This window comes from Aquila chrysaetos, unplaced genomic scaffold (genome assembly GCF_900496995.4).
Source record: "Aquila chrysaetos chrysaetos unplaced genomic scaffold, bAquChr1.4, whole genome shotgun sequence".
In the NCBI taxonomy this organism is placed as follows: domain Eukaryota; kingdom Metazoa; phylum Chordata; class Aves; order Accipitriformes; family Accipitridae; genus Aquila; species Aquila chrysaetos.
The window spans coordinates 57,018-68,402 of NW_024470385.1; the positions used below are offsets into that span (position 1 = coordinate 57,018).

General features: G+C 61.6%; 1 protein-coding gene across 1 annotated transcript; it reads right to left on the reverse strand.

Moving 5' to 3' along the window:
• Positions 1–1,070: 1,070 nt before the first annotated feature.
• On the reverse strand, positions 1,071–8,654 carry DOK1 (docking protein 1). Its single transcript, XM_030006449.1, is given in 6 exon segments — positions 1,071–1,933; positions 1,935–2,630; positions 4,425–4,597; positions 4,753–4,864; positions 7,707–8,003; positions 8,528–8,654. Coding segments are annotated over 6 exon segments (1,749 nt in total). The 5' UTR covers positions 8,591–8,654; the 3' UTR covers positions 1,071–1,525.
• Positions 8,655–11,385: the final 2,731 nt, after the last annotated feature.

Genomic DNA, 11,385 nt, shown 5'->3' on the forward strand with positions numbered 1-11,385 from the left:
TCGTGCCTCTCATCCCAGGCAGGAACCGCCTCAGCCTCCCTCAGATTCCCAAAGCCCCTTAGGCTTTTTCCCTTCTCCCACAGCAAAACCCCAGTGGGGAAGAGGACCCAGCACAGGGGAACAGCTACAAATTGGTCATGGCTACAGCTGTGCTGTACTGTTACAAGACTGAGGCTCTCCCCCTGCAACTTGGGCATCAGACAAATGCCCAGTCAAAACTCACCACCTTGTCACCAGTCTGGGGACCTGAACCCGATCCTCCAGGCTTCCCCAATGGTTTGTGGCTCCCTAGGTCTGAGCTGGGACTGCAGAAGTCAGGCTTAGTCCTCTGCACAGGTACATCATAGTGCTGCTTGTCACCTGGCTGTTTTGCTGCTGTCTGTATCAGCAGGCTGGTAAACCTGCAGAAGTCATGAGGAGCCCCATCCAGACACAGGAACAGCCAGTGCCAGGGTGCCTGGTCTAGCCCCACACAGGAGGGACATAAAATCTCTCAAAACCATTACCAGCACCAAAAGGACAACCTGTTTTGCTCCTGCATAGATTTCTGCCCAAGGCTGGCCACACAGCAATCACAGCCAAACCCCTGGCCTCAGACCACACAGCAGGGATCAGAGTTTTTGCCATTAAAGTCAGTGGGATCCAGACTGAGCCATCCCAGGCCTTTCAAGAGCAGCTGGGAGCAAGGGGAAATCAGCAGCGGGATCAGGCTGGGGAAGGAGAGATCCTGTGACTAATCAACAGTCACTGAGCTGCAGCAGAGCTGGAGCATGGCCCTGCCCAGCCTTACACTCAGGTTATCACAACATTTTGTGCCCCAATCAGGACATAAAGGTATCTGTGAGCCTAATTCTCATAACCCTTCATCCCCTGGCATCAGGGCATCCTAGCCACAGCTGAACCTCGCACACACTTTTCTTTGTGGTTTCCTCTTAGCTCAGTAGCTCTGGCACAAGACACGAACGTGCCACCACGTGAATGCTGCTCAACCAGGCCACCCTGCTCCGCAGCACTGCGCCAGCATCTCCCCAGCTGTACGCCTGACAGGCCAGACATGCCACAGGCAAATGTTTCATTCTGAGACATACAGATTTTAATATTAAAATAACTTTGTATAAAAATACTTTTGGAGACTGATAGCAAGCAGTCTCCCATGCACTGCAACGGGCATCGAAGCCCTGCAGCCTGGTCAGAGAGGAAGACAGAGCAGAGCCAGAGCAGCAGGCACACGGCAACACAGCCAGCCCTCCTGCAGATCAGGAGGTGGCAGTGGAGCCAGCTCCAGAGCCAGAAAAGCACGCTGGCACCTGCACCAGCCACAGGTCTCTTGCTCTTGCTGTGGAAAGGGCCTCCGGGAAAACGCAGCCCCTCAGCACTGGCGAGCAAGTGGGGCTCTGCCTGAGCCAGAACGAGCCCTGTCCCCGAGCCACCCCCAGGACCCGTGGGGGACAGCAGCTGGCACTGCTCACGAACAGGCCTGGGCCCCCCAGTCCCTCCCGGGCAGGTACAGAGCAGCAGCACCACGCTATATCTCTCCTAAGTCCTCGTAGACAGGCGACAAGCTGCACTCATCCACAGACTGCTCCTTCTTCTGCACGTGCTGGGGCTTCACCACCTGGCTGTACAGCACCTCCACGTTGTTGTTGTTGCTGCTGTTGAGGCTGGGTTTGACGACCGCCTTCTCAGGAGCAGCGTTCCCCCGCCGCCTGCCAGGATCCCCGCTCCTCTCGGCGCCTTTAGGGATAAAGGCCGCCTGGGGCTTGGGGGCAGGCACCGGCTTGGGGCCCTTGGCCTTGGCCTGGAAGGCAGGTACCGAGTAGTCATCAGTGCTGGGGTTGTAGGGATACTCGTAGCCGCCCCTGCCATCGTGGCCCTGGGTGCGCCAGGCCTCGCCCGTGGGCCGCGCTTCATCGTAGATGTAAGGGGGGGGGGGGCAGCGAGCGGGGAGCACGACCCTCGGGCTCATCATAGATGTGCTCCCTCCGCCCCGGCACCGCGGGGGCCTGGCTGCGTCCGTCAGCCCGGACCTGTTCGTACGTGCACAAGTACAGCGGCGCCGGCAGTCGGGGCTTCGTCTCATCCGAGGCACCGCCGGGCGCCTTGGCCCCGCTCGCAGGCTTGCTGTCTATGGGGTCCGAGTACAGAGGGTCCAGCCAGGGCCGGAAGCCCTTCACTGAGTCCAGGGGCTCCGAGTACACGCTGGACGGGTCCTCAGCCGGCAGCACGGCACAGGGCACCTTCGGCAGCGGGGGTGTGCCTGGGACCACGGGCTTGGCCTGTGGCACAGGGAGCTCTGGCAGAGTCCGGGTCTTCAGCAGAGACGTGGCATCTCTCTCCTCTGCCGCTACACTGGGCCTGGGCGTCAGCACCGCTTTGGGTGCCAGGGTGTCATCCCCCTCTGCAGGCAGCTCCAGGCTCAGGGAGTCGGCCAGGGCCTGGCGGATCAGCACCACGCTGGGGCTATCCGAATCCAGCGAGCCACAGCTTTGCCGGTTCTCCTCCACCTGCGCTTTCTGCTCCCTGATAGAGGCTTCCACCAGGCGGAAAATCTCGTTGCCCTGCTTGGTCTCAAAGGTGAAGTTCCCTGGGCCGGAGTCACAGCGCCTGCCAGCTTCAAAGGAGAACATCACCTGCAGGGGAAGTGGAAGGGTCACATCCTGCCCAGCACCTGCCAACCCAGCGCATCGTGCAGGCTGTGCTTCCTGCTGAAGGGTGCGTGGCTGCGGCGCTGATACCGCACAGCCTGCAAGAGGCTTCGCTCAACATCCTGCTCCTTCCACTCCCCCCAGCAAGGGCCACAGCTCCGCGAGCACCACCCCAGGGGCATGCTGTGCTGCGCTGCCCAGCAGCCCAGAACAGGCCCTGAAATTGGAGCAGGATGCACGCTTGAGGGGACATCACTGCGAGATCCCTCAGAGCCAGAGCTGCAGGTCCTGCTGGACACCTGCAGGTCCTGCTGGAGACCTGCTGCCTTACCTGAGCAATTCCAGCATGGCCAGCAACTGGCACCAGATAGTCTAGGAAATAACATGTGGTTAGCACTGAGAACAGAATAGGGCGAGAAGATGAGTGACAGTTCAGCAGGGGAAATTATTATGGGCATCTTGGGTAAGTCAGCATTAGTCAGGCAGAAGGGAAGCAATCCAGGGGCGAGAGATACAAGACGGAGGAACGTGGCTTTCCACAGGAAAAAAGCCAGAAGCAGCAGCTTGGCTACCAATAGTAAGCAAAGCCTTTGCCTTATCAGCATTACTCTGTTAATGGTATAAAGCACTTTAAAGAGAAGTCTCGCACCAAGGCTGTGTTCCTCAGGCCTGAACACACTCATGCGCAGGTTCCCACTAGCAGATGCCCACACCCTTCCTGAACCTCAGTCCCTGAATCCAGGTGAGATTTTCTGCCTCACTGGTGCTCTCTCACATGCAGCAGCCATCTCTAGGGTTGCTGCAAAAGCCTCTGGGGCCAGACTTCCTTTTGTGGGTCAACGCTGCCAAACACAAGCTCAGCCAACCTATCACTGCTCGGGGACCTGCGGGTGCAGCTGCCTGCTCCTCACACCACGTGGCTCTTGTCGTGCCCCTGGCAGAGACCTTGTGGACAAACCAGATGCCTCCCCAAGAGCAGCTCAGTTTCCACTTCTGTTTTGGTAAAGTGCCACAGAAAGCGCCATCAGCAGACTGCAGCTGACACCGTCACTTCTATAAACAGCCCTGGGGAGACCACTTCCTCCCCATCCAGCCCAGCAGATACCTCTTCCACTCAGGGTAGTGGCAAGACAGGTCAGGGAACCACTGCTGGAGGACACTGGGGAGGGGACAGACCTATGCAAGTCAGCCAGGCTAAGAGCAGTACGCCTCGTAAGGTGAACACATCTAGAGTAACTGGCGTCTCAAACAGCCCCTCCTGCTCTGGCCATCATCCTTCGGGAGGGATGAACTGAATCCAGGGCAGAGCCAGGACTGCAGGGAGCTAAGGTCCCCAGAGGCTAGGGAGAGCTTGTGCGCAGCACAGGACATGTCTGCCCACAGCATGGGCTGGGTAGCGCTGGGATGGAGAACAGGAGCAAGCCAGCTGAAGGGATGTCCGGCAGAGGGGCCGACAGGGCAATGGCCCCAGAGGGAGTGGGGCAAGGACCACACAGAGAGGGGCTCTGAACAGCCATGCCTTCGGTGGGGATGGGTGTCCTGCTAGCCCACACTCCGTGCGGTGACACAGGTGGGAGCTGAGGACAGACAGGATCACAGATGCCCCTGGCGACCCGCCTGTGGTTGCGGAGGGCTCTAGCAGTTCGGGCATTTGGCAGGGCCCGCTGCACAGCTTCCACAGGCTGGTCAGGCACATCAGCTCCTTACCCTTTGGCCAGGGAAAGCCTGCGGAGGAACAGGCCTCAGCACGTGGCACGCAGGGACCCCCCCGTCCCCCACCTTGTCCCGGCCGTATCTCCGGAGCAGCCGGTAGGGCCAGACATAGAGGATCTCATTTGTCCGTGGGTCCTTCAGGACGAGGCTGTCACGCTCAGCCTTGAGCACGTAGGCACCGTGCAGCTCGCATCGCTCCGCGGCCTCGGTCCGTTGCACCGTCACCCAGAAGGCATTCACTGTGGGGACAGGGATGCTCAGGAGAGGGCGGAGGAAGCCACGTCCCCAGCTCCAGGCGAGACCTCGCCCTGCCCACCAGAGCCCCGGTGATGGGGCAGCAGCAGGACAGGCCCCGCAGAAGGTGGCCCGAAGTCAGGGCAGCGGCAGGTCCCACCTTCATCTCTCGAGTAGTAGATGGAGTTCACGGCCATCTCCAGGGTCGGCGCCTGCCCGCTGCCCTCTCTGCCACGCCGTGCTGCCACACCAGCATCACTGGGGCCGTTTCCCTGACAAGGGAGAGCAGATCAGCCCCAGCCCCCTCCTCCCACATCAGCACCTTGCAACCACTGCCCCCATCCCCACATCACCTGGGCCCCACTGCCCTCCCCAAGGGGCCCACCCCAGCCCCACACAGCTTGGCCGTCCTGCAGCCATACCAAGCCCTTCCCTGCCCAGAGCCGGCGACAGAGCCCAGGGCCCCCACCCCGAGCCGACATGAACACAGATGAACAGAGCCAGGCAGCGCAGGAGGGGCTTCCCTGGAGCTCCTGGCATGACCCTGGGTCCCAGCTGGGCTGTGCATTGGACAGGGTGCAGAAGAAAGCAGTTACTCCTGGCAGCCCTACCCTCCAGACCCTGCCCTCCAGTGCAGCACAAGCCAGCACTGAGACACAGCCTCCTGCAGGGCAGCACCTGGGGGTCCCATGTGCCCACTCCCCTGCTGCTCGTCTACTGCTATGGCGTGCCCATGCAGGTGCACTGGTGCAGAGGCAGATAACAGCTCTGCTTCCCCACCGCTGTGCTCCAGCGCAGGCAACATTTGCGCCCAAAGCATCGCACGGGCCCAGGCATGCTCTCCCAGCGGTACGAGTGAGGGAGGGAGCTGACGAGACGACCCACTAACGCAAGGGCCTGTGTCCTGCTTCTGCACAGGCAGGAAGGTGGTGCCAGTATCAGTGCACAGCCCACAGAAGGGAAGCAAGCACTTCTATTTTAGTGCATGCAGAACTGAAAGTGCAACGCAGACACTCTGTCAGCGACTGTGTCCCAGCAGTAGGGTCCCCTAAGGGCCTGTGTGGGGGATGCATCCTTAGTGCAACCACCAAAGAGCAAAGATGCTCCTCCAGGGAAGCCCCACGCAAATCAAAGGCTCACAGATGCCCTGCAAGAGCTGCTTCAGCAGAGTTTGCACCGTTGCATGAGGGTCTGTATTTGGACGGGAGCTGGAAGCTGTTTCTCAGGGTCACATGGGATGGGGTTGCAGCAGAGTGTACATCTTGCAGCAGGCAAGCTGTCACACTTTCAGTTTAAAACCCAACCATATGAGCTTCTTAACAAGAGGCAAGACCCGAAAAGGGCCATCAGGCCCTCTTGTTTGGCTCCTAAATAGAATGGGGACTGCTAAAGCCTAGTGTCCTTAGAGCTGATAGCAGCAGCTCCTGCTCAGCTAAAGCATCTAATGCAGCAGGGTTCCAGCCTGGGATCAAGAAGTCAACGGCCAGGCAATCTGCCAGAGCACCTTAGGGCTCTGACTGCAGTTTCCCTCATCTTCAAAAGAAAAAGAAATTCTGTTCTGAACTCCAAACGATCTCTGGCCCCAGCTCCTAAGCTACTGGACCCTGCTTACCCTCTGGTCAGCAACAAACAACATGACACAAAAGCACGACCTCCATGCGGATGGCCAGAAATCACAACTGAGGATCTTCAGCTTTTTGCAGAAAGGCCACGTGCAGCTCCTGTGCCTCTTGCTCCCAGCCAAGCCTTTCTAGAACACATGCTATCCTTGCAGCCTTTTGCTCACCGCTTCCTAAACCATCAGCTTGCTTCAGGACCTCAAGCACGCAACTGACAGCTACCGCGTGAAAGAAGGTATGAGCACAGCCCTGCTCTGAGCAGATGTTCTCCTGCCTTGCCACTACCCCGCACCACTCCAAGGGCATGTGCTGTGTCCCTAGCTCGGCCCCACAGGCCACTTCCAGAACAAAAGCTGCAACACTGTCTGCACCAAACAGACACGGGCATGAAGGTGGAGTAATCTCCAGCACCACGCCAGTGCCTCTTTGCCTGGTCAGCAGGGCACTTGCTACACAGACACATTTGGCTTGACAGCCAACTGCAGGGAGACACAGGCAGGGACAAAAAAAGGCTTAAGGTAAATCACACTCGGCAGACACCTGGGTCCTTGTCGGAAGATCTGGGATCGCCAGCTGTGCAGCCAGCTGTCCTGTGAGGCAGCCCTGCCCAGCACTCAAAGCCTGGAGTCAGCTAGAGCACAACCCAGGGCTGTGCAAACATGTCCTAGGAGGGAGAGCAGGGGACCCACGGGGTGGAGCAGTGTGGATGACCGTACTCATGGGCCATACGCTGTCCAAACCGCCTTCGCAGGGAGCCGTCATGCTGGCTGACCATCAGCTCCAGGGAAGGCTACAGAGCTGCTACGGGGCCGCAGGCAGAGGACCTGGGGGGGGGCGGGCTAGAGGGCTGTGCCGCAGGCCCAGCACCGATGGGGTGCTCCCAACAGCAGGCAGGAGCAAGCCCGAAGGCTGGGCAAGGGGGTGCACTGGCCCTGCAGCTGCTAGCGCTGCCACCCAGGAGCCAGGTGGGTCCTGGAGCCAGGCACTGCAACGCGCTCAGGGCTCCGCTTCCGCCACCGCTGCGGCAGGAAAGGCAGCGGTGGTTGGGCCAAGAGGAAACGCTCCTCAGACATCAACCGGCCCCCGCCAGGCCTCTGGAGGGGGTGAGGACAGGCTCCACGCCAGCGGAGAAGAGCCTGACTTGAAATTTGGAGCTGCAACCAAGAATTACTGACAGTATGCTGAGGGGTCCTGCAACCCACCCGGCTGCTGGCACAGTGGGAGCTATTGAGAGGGGACCAGAGTCCCAGGTGCAGGCACTCTGACCAACCGCCTGGGACCACTCACGTGTGCCTTAGGGTCTCCCTCCCCGCGCCACCGGGCCCTCCTGCTGTGTAGGAAGGGGTCGCACCCCCAGCCCCACCACACATGCTCTGATACCCGGCCCCTCCACCCCGCGCAGGCTGCCTGCAGCTGCCCTCCTCCCCGGGGGCAGCCGTGGTGGCCGGGCCCGGCGAGGTGCCGGGGATGCCCCTCTGCTCGCCCCGGGGCTCACCGGGAAGGCGATCTCGCACAGCTTCGCCACCCACTCCTCGCTCTGCTGCTTGTCGGCCGCGAAGAGGTAGCTCCTGTCACTGGTCTCCAGGCGGAAGACGGACGTGCCGGCCCGGGGGCCGCTCTCGGCCACGGGGGCCACGCTGGTGCAGTCAGCCAGCCGCACCACCGTCTTGTCCAGGCGCTTGGTGCCCAGCCGCTCGGGCGGTGCCGCCGGCTCCTTGCAGTCGAAGAACTCCAGGCGAGCGACGCCGTGCTGGCTGGCCGGGTACAGCACGAACCAGCTCCGCTTCCACCTCTGCAAGGCAGCGGGGTCACGCCGGGACCGGGCCGGGCGGCGGCGGCGGGGCGGCGCAAGGAAGGCTCCGCCGAGGGCGCCCGGGATGGTCCGCGGGGCGCGGCGGCCGGGCCGGCAGCTCACCGGGGGCGGCCCCCCTGCCCGGCCGCCGCGTCCCGCCCCGCCGCCGAGCGACGGAGACCTGCCCCGGGCCGCGCCCGCCGGCACCCCCGCGCCCAGACGGCGCAGACGGAGGGGCGGGCGCGGCACCCCCCGGCCGCCGCCGGGCCGGGTCCGGCGAAGCCCCGGCCCCACTTCCCCAATCGCCGGGCGGCGCCCTCGGCCCGGCAGCGCGCCCAGCCGCGAGCAGCGGGGACGGCGGGCCCGGCCCGGGCGGCCGTAGGGAGCCCGCCCGGCCCCCGGGCGGGAGGAATAGAGCCAGAGCCCGGCCCCGGTCGCGGTCGCGGTCCCGGCCCCGGTCGCGGTCCCGGTCCCGTCCCCCGTCCCCCGCCCGCCCCGCCGACGGGCGCGCGCCGGCCGCCCACCTTGGTGCCGAACTTGTGGCTGTGCTGCACGAGGAGCGACCCCTCCTTGGCCGGCGGGTCCATCCCGCGCCGCGACGCCCCGCGCGCTTCCGCCCGCTGCGACCCGCGCCGCCGGGGGCGGGGCCGGGGCGGGGCCGCACGTGGCGAGGGCGGAGGGAGGGAGGGGGGGCAGGCTCTGCGCGCGTGTGCGCGCGTGCGGCACGCCCGTGCGCGTGGGTGCCCGCGCGCGCTTGGCACCGCACGCCGGTACCGCGCGTGCACGGGTGCCGCTGCCCGGTGCGGCGGTGCCGGGTGCCTGGGATGCGGCTTCCCCCCCGGGGTCTCGGGAAGGACCTGCGGGGTCTCTGGGCCGTTCCTCGCGGCTCTGGCCCACGTCCCCCCGCAGCCGCGTCCCCCCCCCAGCTGACGGCGCGGCGCCCGGTGCCGTGCCGGCCCTGCCAGAAGCCCCCTCCGCCCAGCTGGGCACGGCGCCGGGGTGCGCGGAGGCAAGGCCTATGCTCGGGACGAGGCGGGGAGCGGGATCGTCCCCACCCCAGAGCCATCTCCGCGGGGCTGCGTCCTGCCGGTCCGGGGGCTGTGGGAGGACGGCCGGCGGCCGACCGTGCCCCGGCAGAGGTGGGAAAGCTGCAGCCTCTCGGTGAAGGAGCTGGCCCCTGCCGTGGCTGGCTCCGCTCTGCCGTGCCGTCTGCGTCCCACGGGAGAGGCCTCGGCTTCCAGACGCGTCGGAGGACGTGTCCCGCGCTGTCCTGAGGCTGGGGAGGAGATGGAGCCTTGGCCTTATCCCTGCCACCCCTTCCCCAGGTGTGGGGGCCTTCCCACCCTGCAGCTTTCACATCTCTGACAGCAGCTGCTGAGCGAGGTCAAGCTCGGGGCGGGTGCTGTGAGCCACAACCTGTGACCAGAGCCCACAAGGTGCCCTGGGAGGTGGGTGTCCAGGGCCATCACCCCCGGGACAGCATGGTCCTTGCCCCACGTACCGTCGCAGTTACGCAAGTGCCGCAGGGAACAAACGGCTGCAGTGGAAGGTCTGTGTAGGCATCTAAAATGATGACCTGACGCATAACACACCCTGAGGACTGGCCTGTTAATTAGGGGGTGTAGCTTGTCAAGAAAGAGCAAACCCAGAAGAGGAAGGTGTTGCTGGGCATACCCTAGATATGGCCTGGCTCTGACCTCCAGAAGGCAGGTCACCTGTGAAATGAGAGGAAATGAAAACCAGCTTGCCACAGGGTCAGGAGTGTCCTGGCCCCCTCCCTGAAGGACCCTGCTGCGCGTCCCCCCACAACCAGGCATCCTCTGGGGCTGCCTGCACCAGGGCATGGCTGCCTGCACGGGCTTGGGCTACTGAGGGCTTTGGGCCAGGGAGTGCAGGAAACTCGAGGGGAGGGTCTCACAGACCTTGCTCTAGATAAAAGAGAGGAAGCGCTCGAGAGTGTCAAAGTGGAGAGCAACTTCAATGTCCCTTTCAGAGAAAATTTAAGGAATTCAGGGAGCTGGAGATCAGGTCCCACAAAATGCATTCAGAAAACCTGGGAGGGCTTTAATGAAGCAATAGGGCACAATGGAAAGCATCCCAGCACTGGGGGAAGGGGGGCTCATAGTTCAGATAATGACCTGAAACTTCAGAAGGAAGGGCATAAAAGTAGAAACTAGATGAAAAAATTAGGAGGAACAGAAAAAAAATAACAAAAAATCAGAGAAGCCAAAGTGTGAGACAAATTGTTACTAGCAAGAAGGATGAAGGAATGCAAGAAAACCTTCAAAAAGGCGGGTGTCAGTAGGAGGATGCTGAGCAGCCCATGTGGCCCACTGTCCCACTGAGACTGGGAGGGACAGCAGAAGGTGACAGGACTCAAGTGCTCAATGACTTCTTCCCCTCAGCCTGCACTGAGGAGGGTGGCTGGGATCACATAATTAACACCATGACTAACATGGGTGGCAGAGGTGTATGCTCATGCTAGATAAGGGAAAATGTCATCAGATTGGCTGGACTGAAGGTAAGTAAGGGTAATATTGAGAACTGGTAGAGGATGGATGAGGTTTCAGAAAACAGGAAAAAGGAGTGACGCAGTGCCTGTCTTTGATAGGAGAAAAAAAAAGGAAGTGAAGAATTAGATGCCACTTAGCTCAACTTCAAAGTCCAAGAAAACCGTGGAACAAATAGCCAGGTGCTCCCAGAGACAACAGGGAAGGGGAAGAATCACAGCAGACACACCTGTGTATACATAGCCCTGCCTGCCTTTCTTCTCTGACAGTCTTCATGGAGAGAGTAATGTCATGCCCACATCTCTACCTCTAACCATGCCATGTCCCTGGGCATTGCAGCCACTCCAAGGGCACTGGGCTGCTCCCAGCGCTGCCCCTGCCATGGCTGGCCGCTCTGGTCTGTCCCAACAGCCTTGTCCAGGGCCAGGCTTGAACTCAGCGTTCCCCAGCAGCAAAAGTCGGCAGGGGCTTGTGCAGGCCGTGAGGTGAAGAGCAAGCATGAGCACAGCCTGTGCCCAGCAAGCCCCAGCAGTTGCTCCCTGCACATGAATAACCCAACCTGGTAGCACCGAGCTGGCTTTCCCACAGCATCATTGTCTGTCCTGCACCCAGCACACAGTTTTTATTGCTGTGTGTGTCTGGTTATGAGTTTTTATTGATGTTACGAGTCTGGTTTTATTGCTATGTGTGAGTCGGGTTATGAGACCCCTGTTCAGGGGCTGAGGCTTTAAGTGCTCTGGGCTCTTCTTGCTTCACGCAGCCTCCTCCATGCCATGCTGCTGAGCTTTGGGCAGACCTCGCTAGCCCGCAGTGCACTCTTGATGGCCTCTTCCCTGCCAGGTCACTGCCGGTCAGTCGCTCTTGCGCTCCTT